This window comes from Petromyzon marinus, chromosome 11, assembly GCF_048934315.1.
Source record: "Petromyzon marinus isolate PM22_M1 ecotype Great Lakes invasive population chromosome 11, UKy_Petmar_22M1.pri1.0, whole genome shotgun sequence".
Lineage (NCBI taxonomy): Eukaryota > Metazoa > Chordata > Hyperoartia > Petromyzontiformes > Petromyzontidae > Petromyzon > Petromyzon marinus.
The window spans coordinates 7406799-7431552 of NC_133677.1; the positions used below are offsets into that span (position 1 = coordinate 7406799).

The 24754-nt window shown below is 45.0% G+C and overlaps 1 protein-coding gene across 3 annotated transcripts in view; it reads right to left on the minus strand.

Moving 5' to 3' along the window:
- LOC116941278 (uncharacterized) overlaps positions 1-24754 on the minus strand; it is a 96234-nt gene that overhangs the window by 66690 nt on the left and 4790 nt on the right. For 2 of the 3 annotated variants that reach the window (XM_032952154.2, XM_076066343.1), the window contains 4 exons: positions 19725-19841; positions 15202-15348; positions 8416-8518; positions 6743-6793 (listed from right to left, as the gene is read on the minus strand). In XM_032952154.2, coding sequence (XP_032808045.2) covers positions 6743-6793; positions 8416-8518; positions 15202-15348; positions 19725-19794 — 371 coding nt within the window. In that variant the 5' untranslated portion in view covers positions 19795-19841. Of the gene's footprint in view, positions 1-6742; positions 6794-8415; positions 8519-15201; positions 15349-19724; positions 19842-20009; positions 20876-24754 lie in introns of those variants that run through there. The other variant, XM_032952156.2, reaches the window with a different exon arrangement.

A 24754-nucleotide genomic window follows, 5' to 3' on the forward strand; every position in this document is an offset into this window, starting at 1 on the left:
CACAACAATCACGTGAACATCTTATATTCTGCACGGGTCAGCTCGTCTCTAAGTTAAAGTACTGCAGGCATATGACGTTACCCACGGCAGATTAAAATGTGGGCAGCCTCACAGTCGCAATTGCTAAAATCATCCTAATAATGCGTATGGAGTGTAATTTCGGAGGTAATTATCTACAGTTTTAGAAACTGGCTTATTTTTGGAAAAAGTGAGGGGTGACCACAGTCGCACACGGGAGAGTTTTTTTTTATGGAAGATTAACAGACCACGGAACGTATAACAGACTCAATGGACGATTCACAAATACGAATGAGGCATCGCCACAGCGATACGCTCCGCTACTCTTGATGCAACCATCTGGGTCAACCACCTCAAAGTACAATCATGATTGTTGATCTGTATGTATGTTGAACTTCTTTCCCACCGTACATAGCCAACCGTGCTAATCGGAGGTGCGGTGAAATGACAAATCAATCACAAAAAAAACAGTTATAAAGAAATTAGTTTTCAATCTAGAAACATCCTGTACGAAGAAGAAGACAAAGGTTTGATAAATTAAACTTAGTGCACCACCAACTGCCGATCCCAGCGTGGATACGAAAAATTGTTAATCTGAGTACATTGGACACCTTGGAATTTTACGAGCAAGATCGGCGGACAAGTTATTTCCATCTCAATGGTTGGCGCACTGTTGCCAAAGTGAAAAGCCACCTCACGATTACATCAATGGTTTACCCAACATCTTTCAAGTGTCCCAAACGCACATCCCAAAAACCTCGGAACTACCCATGCCATTCTATTTGCGCTGTGTTGGACTAGTTTATAAGACCTACACGTTATTGGCTGCGTGACAAACATAAGTTATCAGGCACACACTGACCGACTGATGCTGCTAATGCATTGTAGGGAATACATTCCTACCATCTACCATAGACTGTACGTACAGTTGGAAAGTTCAAATGCAGAAGATACGTTAATTTTATCATCAACATCAGCAGCAGTAGCCATGCTCAATCCATCGCCCATCTCTCACGACCATGTGACATAACAATCCAGAGGACGCATGCATGTGCTCAATACACCTACAGTGAGGGAAAAAAAGTAATTTGATCCCCTGTTGATTTTGTAGGTTTGCCCACTGCCAAAAAAATTATCAGTCTATAATTTTAATGGTAGGTTTATTTGAACAGTGAGAGACAGAATAACAACAACAAAATCCAGAAAAACGCATGTCAAAAATGTTATAAATTGATTTGCATTTTAATTAGGGAAATAGGTATTTGACCCTTCTCTAAAACATGACTTAGTACTTGGTGGCAAAACCCTTGTTGGCAATCACAGAGGTCAGACGTTTCTTGTAGTTGGCCACCAGGTTTGCACACATCTCAGGAGGGATTTTGTCCCACTCCTCTTTGCAGATCTTCTCCAAGTCATTAAGGTTTCGAGGCTGACGTTTGGCAACTCGAACCTTCAGCTCCCTCCACAGATTTTCTATGGGATTAAGGTCTGGAAACTGGCTAGGCCACTCCAGGACCTTAATGTGCTTCTTCTTGAGCCACTCCTTTGTTGCCTTGGCCGTGTGTTTTGGGTCATTGTCATGCTGGAATACCCATCCACGACCCATTTTCAATGCCCTGGCTTAGGGAAGGAGGTTCTCACCCAAGATTCGACGGTACATGGCCCCGTCCATCGTCCCTTTGATGCGGTGAAGTTGTCCTGTCCCCTTAGCAGAAAAACACCCCCAAAGCATAATGTTTCCACCTCCATGTTTGACGGTGGGGATGGTGTTCTTGGGGTCATAGGCAGCATTCCTCCTCCTCCAAACACGGCGAGTTGAGTTGATGCCAAAGAGCTCCATTTGGTCTCATCTGACTACAACACTTTCACCCAGTTATCCTCTGAATCATTCAGATGTTCATTAGCAAACTTCAGACGGGCATGTATATGTGCTTTCTTGAGCAGGGGGACCTTGCAGGCGCTGCAGGATTTCAGTCCTTCACGGCGTAGTGTGTTACCAATTGTTTTCTTGGCGACTATGGTCCCAGCTGCCTTCAGATCATTGACAAGATCCTCCCGTATAGTTCTGGGCTGATTCCTCACCGTTCTCATGATCATTGCAACTCCACGAGGTGAGATCTTGCATGGAGCCCCAGGCCGAGGGATATTGACAGTTCTTTTGTGTTTCTTCCATTTGCGAACAATGGCACCAACTGTTGTCACCTTCTCACCAAGCTGCTTGGCAATGGTCTTGTAGCCCATTCCAGCCTTGTGTAGGTCTACAATCTTGTCCCTGACATCCTTGGAGAGCTCTTTGGTCTTGGCCATGGTGGAGAGTTTGGAATCTGATTGATTGATTTCTTCTGGGGACAGATGTCTTTTATACAGGTAACAAGCTGAGATTAGGAATACTCCCTTTAAGAGTGTGCTCCTACCATTCTTAGATGTTCTGATTGAGAGGAGACTTGATGGCTCATTGGGGCATTCTGTCTACAGGAAACCCACCCACACAGATTCCTAATTTAAACCTGATTCCCACCACCACCCAGCCCAAAATAATTATCTCATCAAAACTTTATACCATAGGGCTCATTGCATTTCGGACCAACACCACCTGACCAGTGAATTAAAACATGTACACCTGGCCCTCAAAAGGAATGGTTACTCTGACCGTACCATCCGCCAAGCTGTCTCTCCCTCCATACAGAAACAACCACTTGATACTCCGGTCAAAACCATCACACTTCCATATATAGCAGGCGTTACTAAAAATATTTCCAAAATTCTAAACAAACACAAGATCCAGGTCCGGTTCAATACAGTACACAAAATTCGTGATCTGATCCCATCCGTGAAGGATGTCATTCCTGATTTACAGTACCCCGGGGTTTACAAATTGAGTTGTACCTGTGGTGATTGCTATATCGGTGAGACAAAGCGACATGTCTTTGACCGAATTCGCGAGCACAAATCAGATTTGAAATACGGCAAAACGAATTCTTCTGCCGTGGCTGATCACTGTTACAACGCTGTGGGGGATCACGATATAATTTTCTCCGATACCAAGGTTCTTTGCAAACCCACGGGCTTTTATCAGAGATTTGTTCATGAAGCAATTCAGATCTACAAACACAGACACAATTTCAACCGAGAGGATGGTTTCAAATTAAGCAACCATTGGAAAGATGTTCTAAATCGAACTAAACATTAAACTAATTTCAATGGTACAGTATATTTTTCCAGTAGTGGTACCCCAAACTTTCGCAGCTCTTATAAATTCCCTTCTCACACCATCAATAGGTAAACTCCCCCTCCCCCCCCCCCCCCCCCCCGCTGTCTGAGTGTGGTTGTGTTTCGCTAAATTCTCATGTTTGATGAGTACTAGGTGCCTCGGTGAATGTATATGCTCTAACTTTAACATAGCTATTTCTGTGACCAGTTACTAGCTAATCACTCAGCTATTTCAATGCTAAATTCTATGCTAATTCCTTTGTCAAGGGGTACCTCTGCGGATGTGTATACTTTAACTTAGCTATTTCAATGAGCCATTTCAATGCTAAATTATATGCTAATTCCTTTGTCAAGGCGCTTAGTGTTTTTCTTCTCACACAGCTTAAAGGTCGTGATCTGAGCGTGGCTTCTTCCACTCCAGCGCTGTCCTCCTGACAGTCTCGTCCCTTCACCTGATGAAGGCCACTTGTGTTGTGGCCGAAACGTCGTGATTTTTTGTTAATTTTTTTGTTATTTTATTTTCACCTACGTGACTTTACCCAATATAACCAAAGAGTATGGATCCTAGCAGTCACGAAAGCTTTAAATCTAGAATTATGCTCATAATCTCAGCTCGTTACCTGTATAAAATACACCTGGGAGCCAGAAATCTTTCTGATTGAGAGGGGGTCAAATACTTATTTCCCTCATTAAAATGCAAATAAATTTAGAACATTTCTGACATGCGTTTTTCTGGATTTTTTTGTTGTTATTCTGTCTCTCACTTTTCAAATAAACCTACCATTAAAATTATAGACTGATCATTTCTTTGTCAGTGGGCAAACGTACAAAATCAGCAGGGGATCAAATACTTTTTTCCCTCACTGTATACGTTTGAACGCACATTTTTTTTCAACCTAAGCCACGGAAGTTGAGTCGAAAGAACTTGTTCAAAAATCCACCTCGCCCAAGGGAAACGCATCTCTTGACGAACTAAACTTTTCACAAAGGGCCCATTTGTGCCACCGTATCACCATTGTTCATCCGCAAAATCGGGTAAAACGGACAAAGCCTCGTGCCCTTCTGATACATTGCTCACACAAGTTTAATTTGCAGGTGTTTTGATCCGAGAAAAGTAGAGATGAGAGCATCGTTGCAATACGCTGATGAGCTATATTTATTTATCTTCCATAAGGCCTCAAAACCCCTGGTGTGATTATGACAAAAATTCCCACCCAATAGAGCCCATTATTTCCTCTATCCAATTAAAGCAGCTTAATAGAAGCTCTACTTCCCATGCCTTCCCAATATTAATTCTTCATTAACATGCATCTATCCCAACAGGGACCTCAATCTATCTGATCTGCACCATTTCCTGGCATCATGGCCGGCCCTGAATAATTTAAACCTGTTTAGAATTTAATAATTGGAGAGAAATCCCGCTGGAGCAAGAGACAAACAGAGGTGTAATGGAGTGTCGAGTCACGGTAATGCTGCAGTAATTGGAACAAGCTGGCTCCTCCTTTAGCCTTCTCCTGGCAGCAGAAGTTCAGGAGAGAATACGTGCAAATACAAAGAGGCTCCTTATAGCCTGCGCAAGCCGCTGGGGGCAAGTGCTGTTGGCGAGAATCTACGAAGGCCGGTGCCGGGCACAAGGAGGTGGTGAGGCCAATTCCACGACCTGGCTGACTTCGTCTCCCCCTGTGCTGATATGCACACACCGGCACCAGGTACTCATTTAAGACTGAGTCGAGAATATAAACACACACACACACGGGATGCTCTGCTCTAACGGCTAGCAGCACCTTGGTCATTGCAATGCAGAGGTTTCCGGTTCAATTCCATCTGCCGATGCGGTAGTTCAAATAAAGGTGCAAGTTTCTTAAATCCCCCCTGTCCACCCAGCAGTGTAAATGGGTACAGGGCAAGTTATTCGATTGACAGGGTGGCATGTGGTGGAATACAGTGTCGGTATATTTCCACTTCTTCCAACACATCTTGCTGGCGTGGAAGAGTCGGGCAAAACACTGTCTCGTGGAAGCCCTTTCTGCCAGCAATGGCGTGAGCAAGGAATTGCAGGGCTGCGCTTTCACCATTCACCTTGACACACACGCTCGCGTCCACAGACGCGCGCGCGCGCGTGTCACTGTTTGGAGGGAGCGGCTTTGCAACCAGCTGCCGCACCTGCTGAGTTGCAAGCGCTGCCACTCCGCTTGAAGACACGATGTGCGACCGCGGAGGTGCTAAGCAAAGCAAAAAAAATCCGGCACCCCCCCCCCCCGTCCACCCACCGACTCCCCGCTTCCACACGCCCCGCTCTCGCCGGAAGTGAGTTTCCGCAAGCGTTATCGGAATGCTGACTTCGTGGCTGCCCACTTCCCCCCCCATCCCCCCCCCCTGCCCCCCCACCCCCACCATAGACGGATCCTATGCCTCCGGAGCTATTCTTTCTGCAAGATGCCAACGCTCATTAAGAATGTGCACACGTAGAGCACATGGCAAGAACAAAACAAACAAAAAAGCCGTCACCCAAACACACACCGACGAGTGATCCGATGAAAAGAGACCGCGAAAAGCAGGAACGGATCTTTTGTCGCTCGCTGCAACGTCAGTTTGTCCGTCCGTCCGTCCGGCAGTGTCGATCTTCAAGTGGTGCTGCGTCGACCAATAAAAAAAACCGAGGATCTCTCGAAAAACATTTCCCATCTCCCCTAGCTGGAAAGATTTTCATCGTCATGATCATCGTAATCAGCCATGGTCAACCCACTGCTAGATGAATGCTCCCCAATCTGCCGCTACCTCTCACCATCCCGCAATGTAATAATCCACCCAGAACCTGCACATTCACCGATTTCATCGCTCCATCACCCTCGGTCAATGTCCTCTTGGATGCATCCCAGCCCTTGGTCGCCACTCCGTCGTTATTCCTGAGCATTGGCAATTGTCCCTTCTAGCGATGGCAAGCCCACTTATTTTTTCTTCATAGCTTGAATGATGTCATGACCTTTACGTGGTCTCCAAACAATTCGTTCTTCTTCGACCTCTCTCTATCTCTGTAATTCCAAGCGTGCACCAATCCACGCTTCTGTGAGCAAACATGTCAACGTGCTCACATTGAGCCAGCTGGCGTAACCGACTGCGTTCAAATTAAACAGCCGACAGACTTTCCGTTGCTTCACGGTCCTGAAATGAAGTGTTGTTGAAACCAAATGGCTAAATACAGTCGACTGTAGATTAATCCGTGGGCAGCTATTAATAGCTGCTCCTCACCCGTTGAGGTCAGAGACTCAGTGCAACGTGAGTGCAATAAAGAAAGAATAAACGACATTTGTGACAGCCCCTGCATGATAGAGTGATTACCCCGAAAGAGTCAGAAAATTTTTATAATTTGATGCATAACAGGCCCTCATCCCGGCAGTGGATTGAAAAGGGGTTCTACAGTAATACTGTTACTATTGAATGCGATGTAGGATATGGCGGTGCTCGGCTGAGGTGGGGTAAGCGGGAGAGCATGCGATGCGGTGGCACCACTCACTCGCCCGTGACTCGATCCAGTTGTCCTTGAATCTCTTCTGCCTCGATGTTTCTGGTGAAAAGAATCGGACATCAGCGCGGCGCGTTAGCGGCCGCGCTGCTGACGCGCTGTGTTGCGGACGCGTGGCTCCAACCGCGGCGGAGCGAGCGACTGCATCGCAGCTGACGGAATGGGACGGTCTGATATCACACTCAACCATCGTCACCATCGCAAATGCTGAGTGCACCTTGCCTGAAGCAGAAGATTAGTGGCGGATACAGCAGTCACATTTGCAAATGTGGTTTGTAACTTTCATCATTACCTGTAGTATCGATAATTCAATGTTAATGTGTCAATCTCGATTTGCTGTTCCATTGCTGGATTATTTTTTTTTCCGCCTGAGGACGACCGCTTGCGTTGCGATCAAAACGTCGTGATATTTTATTTTTATCTGGTTCTATTTTTCTACCTACGTGACTTTACCGAAAGAACCAAAGAGTGTGTTAATGTGTCATTTTATTGAGGGACTACTGCTGTGTGGTGTTATCTTGGTGTGGACTGGGACTGGCTTGTTGTTGTTTTTGTTTGCTGCCTTGCCCAATCTTGATAAATGGGACTTAGATAATTAATGAATGCTTATTTATTTCTATTTAGTGACTTGCTTACGATTTTCTCTATTTTGCACTCCTATTGTGGTTTTTTTGTATCGTTTGTTGTTGTAACTTGCTGACCCCGTGCCGGTACTGGACAGCTTTGCAAAAGAGCTTCATAGCTCATCGGATTCCTCCTGCAGTCGAAATAAAGATTCTGATTCTTGCTCTGCACAGGAGCGACTGTGCAAGACATAAGCTTCGGGTGAGGCAAACAAGACTGCGTCTGTTCATTGATCGAAATCGATTCCACACTCGCGATTGCACGCATTCAGTCTGAGTGTTGGTGGATTATTTTTTATTTGCCTACGTTAGTCATAACAATAATTGTACATTTGATGAGTCCATGAGAACTTTGTAGATGCATGAACCTACATCGCCACAATGTAATGTATATATAAAAACATTGTTAAATATTATACTCAACAGGTGTTCAAATTGTCACGTTCCTACTTATCGCAAAGTAATATATATATACTTTGTACCAAATTAACCCTCACTGAGTCGAAACACTTTTTAAGCTGGGTCCTGCAATGACATTTTTGCAAACTTCCACTTGACAGTAATGAGTATTTGGCAAGTGGGCAGGAAAAGGGGAATACCCTGAGAAATGTCCCACACTCTAAGCCTTGCACAAACATACTCATGACTAGTTGTGTTGTTGTTATTGTTGTAACTTTCTGACCCGCCCCTGCTGCACGTCTGTGATAAAGAGCTTCATAGATCATTGGATGTATCCAGAATCAATACAAATTCTGATTAATCGATTGCTGTCCTGATATCTCCTGACCACTTCGCATCCCAAACCTAAAAACATATTTTGTATTCCTGGGCAAACCTCACTTCCAAGTAATAACCAAGCTCAACATTTGCTCAGCTTCTGAGATCCGACAATTTCCACGGTAATTTGATCACAGTTACTGTGTTAATGACGACGGAGTCAACGTACTTCTCAAACGTATGTTTTTGCTCATGTGCAGATGCTGTCAAGAAAGAAAAGCCGACCGTTATCCGTTTGCGCACGCGGCCAAGAGGCAAGCTCACCTGTTAGCGAGCAGTCTGCTGTACAGGATGAAGTAAGGGATCCTTGAGTACGCGCTGCGACTGTCGGACTCATCGCACGTGAACTGTGGGCTGTAGACGTCATCTGCATGGCAACCGGAGACATTGCAACCAATGCGCTGTGTTTGCCGCATGAAACATGCTTCCAAAATAGCCTGGAGGACTCTATCAGTGTCAGTGATGCCGAGTGTCCTGGTAGGTCTACAAAGTCATTTTCAATGACCTCAATGTCCTCAATATTCTCAACATCATCTCGTAACCTTACTTTTTATTTATTTATGTATTACCACAGTCACCGAGCACAGGCCCAAAGGCCCAAAACAGCAAGCGGACAGATATAAACTGCACCGTTAAAGTCGTCATAGCTAAGAGTTAAATCGTTTTCTTGAATTTCACAAGGTCATAAGGGCTTGAGGTGAGAGACGATGGGAAGGATTCCTAGGTCAAGCCATGCGAGGAGCGAAGCAGAAAGATAAGCGTGTTGACTTGCAGTGTGGCGAGCGAGTAGGTGGGTGAGTGAGTGAATGTGTGAGTGGGTGGTTGAGTGTGTTGTTGTAAAACCTGCTGTGTGGTGGATGAACACAGCACGGATGGGACAAAACAGTCAGTCGAGTAGATCGAGTCCACGGCATTGCCGGAGAAATCCATGACTGAAGTTCACAGGAGGAGTCACAAAGGTAGCAGCGATAGAAGATTAATAAGGAAGCAAGTGACCGCCACCGATGAGTGAGTGACAGAGTGAATCGGCGATTTCTGGATGATCAATCAACCGTAGCCTGCTTTAAGTGTACGAAGGAGAAGTGTACAAAGTGCAGCCAAGAAACTTGGAAGAGCACATGGGAAAGTCGCTGAAGAAGCATTGCAAAGAATTGGGTGAAACTTTCAAGGCAGATGATGAAACTGTGATAGGATTAATACACTGCATCCGAACCACCCTCGCTGCGTTCCAAACGTCTCACACGTGAAACCAATGTGCTCGTGCGACCCAATTGGGTGTGATGGGTACACGCGCAGAATCAAAAAGAAGGGTGGTCAAGTTGAAGTGTCAAGGGCGGAGAACACGAGTGGTTTCACTTGTTGCGTTACCCTACATTTTAAGGCGTATTTCAAATTGAGAAACAGTTGAGAAGATACGCTCCGTATGTATGTATGTTGAACTTCTTTCGCACCGCAAGTAGCCAACCGTGCTAATCAGAGGTGCGGAGGAAGGACAACAAACTAAAAACTAGGATTAGACTTTACAAAAAGGCCGTATAATATATAGCCTGTTATAATATCGATACTACTTTCCTTTTATTTAGCTCATGTGGGAGTAGGCAGCGACTTGGTTAAGTAGTCCTTGATCATTGGTGATGATGATTAAGACTTTTAAAACATGTGGAAGACCGGCACAGTGGTTGGCACACTTTGCTCTGAACCTGATGGCCTGCGAACCGCAGGCCACAGCTACCTTCAGTGGGGAGCAGTAGCATAACTGGTGTGATGGCAGTGTGTGCCTTGCCCCCCCCAAGTTACGAGTTAGGGCCCCATTGACAACCACCACGAGATATGTTTTCAACAACAGTGTAAAAGAACAACAACGTAGGTAACGATGTGATTAGGCAAGAGGAGCCACGATATATAGCTTAGGTGCGACCGTGCGAGACAAATAAAATATTGGGTTCCCACCTGACCGACTGCAGCACCCCCTGAGCTGATAGTGTCGTTACGAAGCAACTGGTGGGAAGTGAAATCTGAATTCCTTCAAGGCCCCCACCTTCACCCTGGTCTGCACGGTCAAAGATTCCCATGGCTAACAATATGGCATGGGGAGGCCTGTATCCAGCAGTGGAATGGCAAAGGGTCCCAACATTGTTTACTTCATATTTAATATTGTGAAACAAACAATCGCATTCAGTTTAACACGTAGAGTTTTGTGACGAAATATCATCCATAATACAGGGTTTTATGGGTTAGATCGCGTAAATATGAAGCTAGTTTTAATTACTGACGAAACGTCTTACTCAATTCGTTACTAGTGTGCTGCACTAGTAACGAATTGGCATGTTCTGTTTACGTAACAAACCTTAATAATTGGCTGTGTCGGGTGGTGGCGGGTTTAACGACACATTTATATATTTACGCGATATAACCCAAAAAAACAGTATTATGGACAACCGTATTAGTTAATTCATCACGTCCCACCCACGACGTCACACACGACTCAACAACACAAACCTTACTTGTACATAGAAAAAACCAAAAAAACCCTTTTGAGCATCTCATTTGAGAGATGAAAAATTACCCCACAATAATTATAAACACGTGTGGTCGCGCATAATTACCCATAATTAGAACACATAACAGATCGGGCGATGTGTTTATTGCCCAGCTGCTGCTGTTTGCGTGTTTTCTTGTTTTGGTGTTTGGTAACACCCATGTTGGTGATGTGCCAGGGACCACGAATGTGTGAGTATACGTCATGCTGATTTTTTAACAAGCACACAGAACCAGGGAGGGAGATGAGAATAGCTTGGCATCTTATGAGATATCATTTATGGATCTTTATATAAAATATACTCCTGGGAGGAGGAGCAGTGGCCTTGTGGTTAACGCACTGTGCTACGAACCTGGTCAACCGAGTTCAATTCCTGCACCCACTGCCTCCCACCCACTCGGCCCTACCCCTCCCTCTATCAATTGGCACTAACCAGCATGGTGAAGTATGGTCATATAGTATCAACCTGCACGACTGCCACATGCAGAAGTGGATTGATTATAGCTGCTGGTGCTGATGATGACTACTATCTGAATTATAAAAAAATATATATTGTTCTGGTCATTGTTTTTCATACGTAGGCAGGAAACAACAGCAGGTCACACGGTCTCTTACAGCAGGCATGTAACCACGCAGCGACTTGTCAATTCATATAGATTGTTACACTCTCAACACCCAACATCAAATCATGCGTTTAAGAATCGAGTACTCGCTATTCATGAACATGAGATTATCGTGTCGCATTTAGGGAATATAATTACGCAAATGGAACAGAAATAAAATACGAGAAAAAATAAAAACACAAAAGTATTTGGTTCTCGAATCTAACTCCAACCCAGAATTGTAACAGTTAGTGATTTGCAAGGATGCTGAATCGTTACACATCAAAGCGGCTCTCTCGCTCTCTCTGTATTGGGGATCTCTCTCTATCTCTGCCAGAAAGTGGAGCTGCCTAAATCGCCTAGTTGTTTCGTCACTTAAATAATTAGTAAAATGTTTTTCTTTTGCATAGCACGCCCTTGCCATGAACTAATGTATGAAGAAAGATAATAAAATACTCGCATGCGAATACAAAATTCATGATTGCTCTTTGAATTGAAACAAAAATGTATCACTTTGTTAATTTCATCGTTGCAAGTCTATGGGCATCATAATTTTATTTCTGCTTTCATTCGCGAATTACATTACAAGGACTTTGAATGGAATGTAGCACGTGTTTGGGGTGCGACGATGCATCAATTACTATCAATTACTATTGATTCTTAAATTCACGATGCATGACCATCAACGTCATCACATCCAACCGTGAGTTCTTTTGGTATTCGTGCAATTATTTTCCATGCAAAACTATCATGGAGGTGCTGCGTTTCACAGATGAAATCTGAGAAAGTTTCACAGAAGGGAATAACACTGCATGTGATGTGCACCCCCACCCTCCCCCAATTGTGTAATTTGACAGTATTGCATTTTTTTTTATTCAGCAAATTTGGACCAACAATACCAGCAAATATTGTTTCCTACTCCCTTTCGAATAACACGGCATATTCAATGTCCACTGTGAAGTAGACGACACGTAGTGTTAGTCGATACCGTACATAGACCCAAAGTATATATACAAAATATATATTTTACCAGGTAAGGCCCACAGAGCTATACAGCTCTTTTTCAGAAGCAACCGAACTGCAAATGACAGCCCAACGAAGTGGCTTATCACGCGGAAATATATAGCAGCAGCCAAATAGCTCGCTGCGCTACGATCCCGGCCGCCCGAGTTCGATTCCCGCTCACGGCCAACACAAGTGACGAACGTCAGAGCTGCTCCTGGGACTCCCCTAGGTCGACTCGGGCTTAATTTCAGCACCTGGTGCAGCGTGTAAACCATCAGTGCTGGGGAGACAGCACACTAATGCCGACCGCATCAGCATTCTCGTATGCCGTGGCGGCCTCAAATTGGTGCTCGCTGACAGCCCCAACAGTCCGTTAAAGGCCACACAAGGCGAATGGAGAGCAACATTGGATCGTGCAACTCAAAACGTTGCTTTTAATTAGGGATTATACCGATGTACGCCACTGCTAAGGCTGTTAAATGACAACATTGGGAATGAAATGCTTTCACATTTCAAAGATTAGTATGGGAGCTGCAGACAAGAGGTTGACAGAGCAGCCAAGGGGCAAGCTTACCACTGCACAAAAGCGGCAGCTTCTCCTGACATTCCATAACGACCACCGCCAATATTTGCTCCATGTCTTTAAGGTGAGGTTCTTGAATTAACCTATATTTTGAAGGTCTGCTGCGGCGACGCGTCAAGGAACTTTGTACGGCGGCGAAGAAATACAAAAAAATCGCAGCGGCGTTTGCCACCTTAAAAAAAAAATGTGCTCTCAATTTTGTCGCCTTGACAGTACAACTTTAAACATCTTAGCGCCTACAATGCAGCACTAATCTGCTTTATATTTTCTACGAGCGGCCTAACGCTAAGTCTATTTTATTTTATATCCAGATTATTCGCGTTTTATTATTAGCGCCGTATGCGCGAGGGGAATATGGGGGGGTGGGGGGGGGAGAGAGAAATGTGATATCGAAAAGCAAACGGACGAAATTAAAAATGGAGGCCCTCCTTCTCACTTCCAAATGAACCTGACGTGATTATACCCATCGCCTACGGCGTGACCCGAGCGCTTACCGCAGGGTTAAGCTGGGCAAGCAGGTATGACAGGGAGTCGGTCTAATTCCTTATTTATTAACCTTGTACGGAGGGAGCCAACGGGCGGATGGGCAACCGCCGCTTCGGAACGCGCAGCGAGCGCAGGGGGAGATGTGTGAGGTGACGGTGACGGGGGGGGGGGGGTGGGTGCCAGCGTCAGAACGTGCGGACGGACGGATGGACGGGGAGCCGAGGCCAGATCAGGGCGTCCCCTCTTGCCCCTGTCCAACAAATGAGAACGCGACCCCTATTCCTCGACAGTGTTTGCTCAGTTCCCGGGGCCGCTCCAATCAATTGTGAAAACAGTGCCCCCCCCCCCCCAGCTCAGAGATCGCTCTGCTTCGTCCGTGCGTGCGTACAGACGCACGCCCAGCCCAGCCCGGGCCCCGCCGCCCGCCCGCCCGCCCGCAGAAAAGTGAGAGATCTGTGCCGGGATTTGAGAAGCGCTTCTGCGTATTTGCACAATTTTATTACCTCCGGGAAATTGGGAGGGTGGGGAGGTGTCGTGTCTTCAACTGGGAGCTAAAAAAAAAACTTGTCGCCGGTGTGGGACAACTTGTTCTGTGCAATGACAAAAAAAAAACTAAATTTCGCACGGCCGTCTATTTAGTCGATCCACTGCTCCATTTGGGGCTCCCCACGCCGTCTCTGGGGTCGTAGTGGGTAATTTGCCTCACTTCACCACCTTGGTGAGTGCGGGCTGGTCGAGGCAGGGAGTGTACAGCTGGGAGAATAGAAGTGCAGCACAACAATTGGATTATTCTTTGGGTCTTTCGGTGAAGCCACGCAGATCGGTTCAAATTTATAAAAAAAATGAAATAAACAAAAAACGACTTTGCCGAAAGACCCAAAGAATATTAATTCCTGCAGTCACGAAAGCTTTAAGTGAAGATACAACAATGGATTTTTGCTGGCGCCACGCTCTGCTTCCCACTTCTCTTTGCCTCGCAGCCCCATGGCAACCTGTTTGGGCACGGTGATGTCAGCCATTCGCTTTGACCAATTTGGCCAATTTTATTCTGATATTAGTCCCCTAACAGCAACACATTTGTTCTGTGATGTTTGTTTATATTGGGTCGAGCCCTACCGAGGATTATTTAACGAGATGGGTGCATATTCCGGGTGATTTGACCACCCATGACGTGTCACTTAATGCTCATTAAATGTCTCGTTAATTTAGTGAAATAAGCAGCTCCTTGAATACATTATATATTATAAACAGCAAAGCGTATCAGCATCCATGTAATTCAACCCTCCCAAAAGAAATGTGCCGGTGTTAACAGCAGCAACATCGTCAGCAGCAGCTTTCGACTAAGATGTTTAAGGAATCCAGCATTTGGCATGTGCAGCTGTGAACGTGAATGTGGAGAGTTGTTCACTTAGGGCCGCCTAATTCAGTCATTAAAGCCAATTATCCGCACCTGACGAATTCGCCCCGAAAAATCCCACGCTCCCCTTTGGCACCGTCTCTTGATTGGCTCTTTCATCCTTTGCCAAGAATGCCATGAACACTTTTGTGCTCTTTGCTGCCATTTTAAAAAAAAACAGCAATAACAACAGTCGTAATGAGTTAGGGCCTTCTTCGATCCACTTCTGCGTTTAGGCCACCGCACGCCGTGTCGATCGATGGGGGCTGTTTAACCATACTTCACCAATCTGGTCAGTGCAGGATCGTGAAGGGACGGGCCACTTAATTGGACGATAATTTGTAATAGCCAGGTCGTTTCTGAAAAAGAGCTACATAGCTCAGTGGGCCTTACCTTGTAAAATAAAATAAAAAAAAGTGTAGTTTTAAGTTTAGCTTACCGTGCAGCTTGTCTCGCAGGAGGCGCAGCACGGGGCCATAGACTCCGAGCCGGGGCAGCAGCTCCTCCAAGATCTGGAAGGAGAGCGCCGTGCGACCCTCGCTCGGCTCCTGCGGCAAGCCGGCCTGCTTCACCAACAGCTGCGTAGCTGAGCGACACAGCCACGGGTGGAGTCACAGGTCACCGTCATTATCATCATTGTCACCATTGTCATCAATGTCCTCATCACTATCATCACGGTCATCATCGTCGTTATTGTAATTGTCATCGTCATCATTGTCATCATCGTCAACTTTGCAATCATCATCATCATCATCGTCACCATCAGCACCATCTTTGTCATCACCATCCTCATGGTCATCATCACCATTATTATTATCTTCATATCATCAGCCATCATCAACGTCATTGTCATCATCATTTTCATCCCCATCATTATAACCATCGTGAGTCTCGACAATCGGCCATCATCCATTCCCAGTGACGTGTCCTGCTCTAGCCGACTCACACTTCTGAACAACCAATGTTTCTGAACTTGCATACGTTCTCTTAGCCACGTGTTCCTCTTCATGTCTGACAACGTAATTCCAAGCATGTTCCGCATGCTAAACTCTAACGATATGCACATTTTCCCCACGTACTCCAACTTACTCTCAGTCTCAAAAATACTTATCAACAAAGAAATTGGCCAAATTGGCCAAATACTTCACTGATTAAAAGAGACTGCTACACACAAACATTTAATCCCACGTTGGTGAAGCCATTATTTATTATTCATGCCAATTGAGTACACAAATGGTGAGTATGTATCTTTGGGAAAACAGAAAATACAGTGAGGGAAAAAAGTAATTGATCCCCCTGCTGATTTTGTACGTTTGCCCACTGACAAAAAAATGATCAGTCTATAATTATAATGGTAGCTTTATTTGAACAGTGAGAGACAGAATAACAACAAAAATCCAGAAAAACGCATGTCAAAAATGTTATAAATTGATTTGCATTTTAATGAGGGAAATAAGTATTTGACCCCTCTGCAAAACATGACTTAGTACTTGGTGGCAAAACCCTTGTTGGCGATCACAGAGGTCAGACGTTTCTTGTAGTTGGCCACCAGGTTTGCACACATCTCAGGAGGGATTTTGTCCCACTCCTCTTTGCAGATCTTCTCCAAGTCATTAAGGTTTCGAGGCTGACGTTTGGCAACTCGAACCTTCAGCTCCCTCCACAGATTTTCTATGGGATTAAGGTCTGGAGACTGGCTAGGCCACTCCAGGATCTTAATGTGCGTCTTCTTGAGCCACTCCTTTGTTGCCTTGGCCGTGTGTTTTGGGTTATTGTCATGCTGGAATACCCATCCACGACACATTTTCAATGCCCTGGCTGAGGGAAGGAGGTTCTCACCCAAGATTTGACGGTACATGGCCCCGTCCATCGTCCCTTTGATGCGGTGAAATTGTCCTGTCCCTTTAGCAAAAAAACATCCCCAAAGCATAATGTTTCCACCTCCATGTTTGACGGTGGGGATGGTGTTCTTGGGGTCATAGGCAGCATTCCTCCTCCAAACACGGCGAGTTGAGTTGATGCCAAAGAACTCCATTTTGGTCTCATCTGACCACAACACTTTCACCCAGTTGTCCTCTGAATCATTCAGATGTTCATTGGCAAACTTCAGACGGGCATGTATATGTGCTTTCTTGAGCAGGGGGACCTTGCGGGCGCTGCAGGATTTCAGTCCTTTACGGCGTAGTGTGTTACCAATTGTTCTCTTGGTGACTATGGTCCCAGCTGCCTTGAGATCATTGACAAAATCCTCCCGTGTAGTTCTGGGCTGATTCCTCACCGTTCTCATGATCATTGCAACTCCACGAGGTGAGATCTTGAATGGAGCCCCAGGCCGAGGGAGATTGACAGTTCTTTTGTGTTTCTTCCATTTGCGAATAATCGCACCAACTGTTGTCACCTTCTCACCAAGCTGCTTGGCAATGGTCTTGTAGCCCATTCCAGCCTTGTGTAGGTCTACAATCTTGTCCCTGACATCCTTGGAGAGCTCTTTGGTCTTGGCCATGGTGGCGAGTTTGGAATCTGATTGATTGATTGCTTCTGTGGACAGGTGTCTTTTATACAGGTAACAAGCTGAGGTTAGGAGCACTCCCTTTAAGAGTGTGCTCCTAATCTCAGCTCGTTACCTGTATAAAAGACACCTGGGAGCCAGAAATATTTCTGATTGAGAGGGGGTCAAATACTTATTTGCTTCATTAAAATGCAAATCAATTTATAACATTTCTGACATGCGTTTTTCTGGATATTTTTTGTTGTTATTCTGTCTCTCACTGTTCAAATAAACCTAGCATTAAAATTATAAACTGATCATTTCTTTGTCAGTGGGCAAACGTACAAAATCAGCAGGGGATCAAATACTTTTTCCCTCACTGTAAACGGGACAGATCGGACGAAACGATACAAACGAGACGGTACAAATTTCGACCAAAGCGATTTCATTTCTTGTGTCGAATCGTGACCGAGAATGATGGAAATTCATGATGTGCTCCATAAAGATGCAGTTGGAAGCATTGCTGCGACCCGCTTCCACAGCCCAATGTGGCGTAAAAGCAACGCGTGTCATTGGCAGGCTGGATCGATGTTAAGCCACACCACAAGTGACAAATCCTCTGTGTTTCCTAGGAGCAGAGCAGGCAGGACTTGTCAACACTTTTAAAAATAGGCTGTGTGGCTGATACCTCATTTATCCTGCAGTTTCACAGGCAACTCACATTTTTGTCAAGGAGGATATTTACCAAACCTGTGGTGTGTTTTGTCCTCCAACGAGACGGCGTATACACTTTAAGAACTGTGGAAACAGGATAAGCCTCACCACTTCATGCTAAACTGTATCAAAGGATATGACAGCATCTAATGACTTGCATCCGGGTGAAAAATTGTCTATTACAGACCGCATATATTACACATAGCCAAGTGGAAACGTTTGCTGAATTATGCTTTGCTGCGCATAATACGGCACCTCGGCTATGAGTTTTGCAACGTGGCTTCATTTCAAAGGAGTCTCCCTTCTGCACCGGCACATCAAGTTCAAGTGTATTTGCTTGAAAAAAACAGGCGTGGACGTCAAGAGACCAGCGTCGTCTCATTTTCAATAGTGGCCTGGAAAAGAGTACAGGCCACCGTGAGGATTGAACTCGCGAGGCCCCCTGGCTTCACGATACCGGTGCTCTAATCGCTGAGCTACACAGCCGGTGATTTCGTGGCTCCTGGAAGACATCCGTGGAATTTCCTCCGCTGAAAAAAAATCTCACAGTTGTCCCCCATTGCATTTGATTTAACGTCTTCAAGTGACTTCCACTTCAAAGCAAAAAAAATGACGTCATGTTTTGATGCGGGATGTTACAACACCGCAAGAGTTTCGCGAGGAAGAAAACTTCCCCAATGAAGACGACACTTGATGCATTTTATTTCCCTTTTTACCCCACGACAATTCACAAAATCCCAGACTCGTTTTGACGGGGGCCTGCTTGCTCAGTCGTCGTTGCGGAACTACGCGACTAGGTGTTGCGTACAATATACGGGAGGGGGACAAGGACGAGGGGAAAAGTCGGTTTCACACAAAGCTCATGCCATTTACACCATCCCCCTCAACTGAAAAACTAAAAATATAATGACGCGAACCTCTTGACTGGACTTCGCACGTGACAGGAAAATTACCAAACGTGAATCCAAATTAAGAACATATCACAGGAAGTGGCACGCTCCACTCTAGGTGCTATGAAAATAAATAAAAAAAACATCAATGGTATTAGAGCAGTGTGTTCTTGACTCCTATCCTTGCAATGCCCCACTGAGGACCACGTTTTTATGATTACCGATCTTTATTATTCGGATACAAATTAAGCCGCAATGCATGCACCGGGTGGTGGGCAATCACAGAAAGCTGTACCATGGGAGGGTGCGAGAACTGGGGTTGATCGACACTGTGTTAGAGGATGCGTTGCTGTATAAAACGTCCAAAATCCTTGGAAGATTGTCACGATTCTGGGTCACGATCCAATTCATTAACAGATTATTTTTTTTCTGGTTGGTACTACCTTGTTTGTATTCTGTCTTGTACCTTTTCTTGCGTGTTCTCTTTCGCTCGTTCTGTTGGCCTAAAGGTATGTTGGAGTTTTTATTTGCATAAATTTTAAATCATTATTTCCTAGACACATGATCGTATGCATGCATTATGAGCAAAATAATACATACAAACTGTGTCCTACTGTGCACAGCTTCATTTTCTGCTGTAGTTTTGAGGTTCATTTTTTGTTAATGTATTCATTAATTTTGTGTAGCCCTTCCGGCTTACTTCAAATTCTGGCGAGTCCAGCTTCTAGAGGTTTTGCTGTACTCTGTCACGCTGGTCAGCGCAGATTCGTGATGGTGGGGGAGGAGAGAAGTGGGAGCACAGATGTACAAAAACATTGTATGGCTCTCGTTAAAATGATGGGTTGTATCGTCGATTATGCATGGAAGCACCTGGTGATCTGGAGTCCAGGATGGACAGCACACTCTGAATATCAGAGCTTGAGCACTCCTCATTCTCCATGGCTCAAGATTCTCACTCCCACCTTCCAAGTGTGCGTTGTTTGTAACCTGTCAGCAACACAGAACAGAAAAAAAAATCAGTCGCGATACCTCTAGTAATGTGAACTCGGCACATAAGCTTTCGTAGCTACTCGTAATGAAGATGCTCGCAGTAGTGCATGGCAAAATCGAGAGAGATATAAAGCTCAACACGTGTCCTAACCGAGAAGACCACACCTGGATTCGTTTTTGTGAAGGCCATTTCTGTACATGTTTGAGTGGATATAGAGCCCTCTTTGTCAATCCACTGCTGGATGAGGACATCGCCACAATGTGCACGTCATTTGGGGTCATTTGACCGCACTTCACAAGCCAGTCAGTGCGGGGTTGCTGAAGGCGGAAAGCATAGATATTAGGGCATATACAGTAGAACAATGGATTTTGCTGCACTCAGCCTTGCTCTTCTCTACACAGACCCCGCAGTCTATAAGCCATAACACACTCACCGTGCATGGTGGTCAACCATCCACGCACTATCCTGCCTCAAACCTGCCTGGCTCCCCAAGATTTGATGAGATGCTTGTCATCAGGCATCCTCACGGTTGTATCACTTGGGAACGAATCAAACATCGGTTTGAAAAATGGATATGTATTGTTTAAGGGTTTACCCCCCCCCCCTCTCTCAAAATTCACAAGCTGATTACAAGCCAAAGTATCCTTAAATCGAGACATTACTGGAACATTGTATCTGCTCATGGTGGGCAGAGTGAAACGAACAATGGACAACAATGTTTGCGTCCAAATCACAACTCTCCTTTCTAAAACACGCAAATACACAAACTCCGCTCTGTGTGTCCACATATAAATAAGCGTACAGTATATATATTTTCTGTCAGCCTATTGACTCTCAAAATCAATATTATCCAGCACAACTCCGGGCTGGTATAACCTCCGGAGTCTCAAAAGCAGGGACATGCTTCTTGAAACAAATGCTGCACTTATAAATGTTGTTGGCAAAAGCCCTCCCTCTAAAAGACGGGGCCCTGTTCAAACCCAATTTTGTGTACGGGTATTTTCTCAAGCATGCGCGCCGTCGCTGCTCGCTAACGCACTGATCAAATGTGCCAAACCCACCCCCACCCTCCCGGCTTTAATTTCGCCCGTTGGGTTAAAGCAACGTCATGCACGAGGAAACCGGGGGGAATGTTTTGAATTACGATAATCACTCGAGTATGCCCGAAGCCCATATCCACTCGGCGTGACATGGAATTTTGTGTATTTTTTTTTACTGGTTGGAGAAATGCTCAGATTTTCCGTACGGTAGTAATATTTTCAGAAACCCACGTGGCGTTTACCAGGAAGTCCCCTTCGAAGGAACGCTTCTGTTGTTTTCCACCGCGGTGGGGGAAACGGAAGGCGTCTACAACACGCGCATCGGTCTGCATTTGCATCAGAGCCAGAGTTTCTCAGCCAAGACGGCAAAAAAACGGCCAAGTACGGCATGTTTCGACTGCGAAACCCATTAACAATTGTGCTGTAAAACTCATGAACGTGTACTGCACTATCGCCACGCTCGTGCGCTGATCTAAATTGGGCTTATTACAATCCATCGTGCGAGGGGGTGATGGAATAGGGATTCATCCAGCAGTGGATTGATCATGGATGATTGATGATGATGACGACAATTGTCACTGCAGTCTCAAAAATGCAAAGCACTCAGCAAGTGAATACGAAGAGAAATTCAGTGAGACACTCTGAAAGTTTTATGTAAATACCAAAAAAAGATATACGTCATATTAATTACACAATTATGTACAAATATTTTAATAACTCACAATAAACAGTTTACAGCCCTCTTTTTCAGTGTACTTCTGGATGAGGGCCTGCCCATGCCAAGTCGACTATAGGGGTTGATTGACCACGCTTCAACACCCTGATCAGTGGGGGTTGGTGAAAGGAAGGTGGGAGGTCAAAGACGAGTTTAGATATCACTTGTCACTGAAGTTAGCTATGGCTGGGGTTTGAACTCTGGTTTCTGACTTAAGGTGTTGTATGATTATCAAATTAATGTTTGTATAATACATTTTTTCATCAGTGTATATTTATAGAAAACTCCCCGATGAGTTAACATAATAACTGTAGTGAATATTAAATTATTTGTTATTTTTAAGGATAATACAGAAACACTTAACTGCACCAACACAAATACATTAACTAGCGTAGTATTTTGACTTTACCGTAAACAAATTTCAGAGAAATCATACAATTAAAATGTAAACGCACTGTGTTGTGGATTCGGAACATTTTTTTTTAACAATCCTGATTTTGTTTATTCACTGCCACGTAATTTTCCGGCTCACAGATTTGTAAGTGGCAATGTGTGTGATGGTAAGTCGGCAGATTACAGGACCCTGCATCGCAGGCCACGTTTCCACCAACCGAATCCAACAACATAGAGGCACATAAACTAACAGTGATAAAAAGCGAGAGGCAATGAAGAGAAATTGGGCGCGAACGGAAATGTAAAAAGAAAAATACGTCATCGTTGTGTTAGCTTTTAAGTAGAAATGTAACTACAGTGCTGGATCGAGATTAGGATGCTGTAGAACCAGGGCTTAATTTCTCACTCAATATTTTCCTGGTTGTTGGTAGCATGTGACAAGTAACCACAGCCGCAGCACTATATATACTGGAAGTGGTGTGCCGGTTGCGTGAATATCTTCAGGATTTGAGACCTGGACAGACTCAGCTGGAATTAAGCCCTGTATAGAAGACCATTCCATACCCAAGACAGGGGGTAAAATGGATTTTTTATAGGCGAAACCAGGATTCTCTATAAAAGACAGGCATTTGATGGTCCCTTAAATATATTGCAGAAGAGTTCCTTATGACATTTTTGATTCGAAATATTTAACTCTAACGATTGTGCTGCTTGTTGCTTTGCATGATCGTGGGAGGAAATCGCGACGTCTTTGGGAGGCCTTCATCCAGCAGTGGGTCAATCATGGCTGCAACGTTTCACTCGGTAAATTGTCACAATTTGATTCGATTTGATTACGAATATCTTTTTGGTTTAAACATATTTTGCCCTGTTGTTTGTATCGCTTCTCAATTTTTTTTGCCCATTTCTACAATCTCGTTTGCTCTTTGAGCTTAAATTTAACATCAGTTTAACATTTTCACATAATCTGCACACGCGGTAAATGATCAAGTGTTACACGCACCGTTTATCTTGAGCGTGAGACTCGATTTCAATTGATGAATCGACGTATCATCGCATGCCTATTGAACAGCAGTCATAGCCTTGAGGCATGGCAATCGTGCCGTGTATTTAAAACTGACAAAAAAATGGGAAACCAATCTGATTATGAACACTGGTGTTCTGTGCTCAGTATTTATATGCCCTAAATATGCTTAGGATTCAACACGGTTTTTTTTCCCTTCCCCTGGCTCTTTGAAGCTTTTCAGCACTGTATTTATCCAGGATTTTGAGAATCCCTGTACCGTAATGTCAGCGGCACTGCGAAGCCAATTGTGAATCCTCCAGCAGCTGCTGAGCTCGTACCTGTGTGTCCACAGCTGGACAGGGCTAGATATGGGGGAGAATAGCAAAACCCCAACCGCATTTGTCAATAGCGCTGCCCCTTAAAGGAAAAATATATATGAGACGGCGACGTTTCGGGCAGTGGGCCAAAACATCATCCGTTATATATATTCCTCTTTTGAGGCATTATTGACGAATGTGTGGAGATCCGTTATACGTGCGCGTGTTCACCAATGCAAACGCGGTATAACATGTTTTTTGTTAGATACGACAAAAAAGGTTATCATTGTGGGTGACTGCGTAAAACACAAAACAACCAATAGACGTTAACATCAATTAACTCACTTACAGGGTCCCAAACACAACGGTGCTCTTAAAGTCGGACATCACACGTCACGAGGCACCAAGAATGGGCCCAATCTCGTCAGATCTCTGTAAGCTAAGCAGGGTTTGAGGCTGGACAATTCTTGCGGATGTGCGACCGCCATGCGTGTGTAGCAGGTGTTATAGGTAACAGTCTGCAGGGCCAAAGTGGGCAGTAGATGGCAGTGCAGCAAACCCCACTATTGTACTGCACTTATATGCGCCCATGTCGAGGGTTCCCTGCCCTTCACAAACTCGCGCTGACAAGCATGGCAAAGTACGGTCATAAAACCCCCAAGACTTGCACGGCGTGGGGAAGCCCTCATCCAGCAGTGGATACACGAAGGACTGCACACGTACGCGTGCAGACTAATCAGACAGCGTGCACCACCGAATTATGTTTTCTGGCCACACCTGCCTTGGGAAATGAAAAAAAAATCTGAACCGTCTATACAGCGTGGCTCCATTGCCTGGAGGAAAACCTTCAGCCTTACTGCTCTTGCGCAAACCGTAACGTATAAGTAACTTTCGCAATACAATGCTGTTTGGATTCGTGTGACAGCTGCTATGCGTCACCACATCTTAACATGCCTGACAAAAAACGAGTGGCCTTGTCTCTTTCTTCGCGAGAGAAAATCATTAGTGTCTATGCGAGTCTATAAGTCTCTATGTTTCACCATTATTACCCTTGGTTTTACCCACGACGCCTCACTGAGTCTCGTGACTCTCTTTCTGAGTCTATGGGTCTCTCTATCCGAGTCTATAAACTGCGATCTCAATGGAGTCCTTAAGAGACACCTCAAGACAGGCAATGTCAATGTGAAAACATGGGAGGACATGGCAGCCAACTGTAAGCAGTGGATAAGTGCTGTAGCCGACTCGGTCAAGAGGGTTGAAGAGAAATGGGAAGAAAAAACACCAATCAGAATCAACACCAGCAGTGGTACAACTTAAATCCCATCCAGCAGATGAACAAGTCTTGCCCACAGTGCGGCCGATGCTTCCACTCAAGGGCAGGCCTCTCATCCCACCAGTGGGCAGGCAAATGCTGCTAGCTGTTCTCCGCAGTCAACTA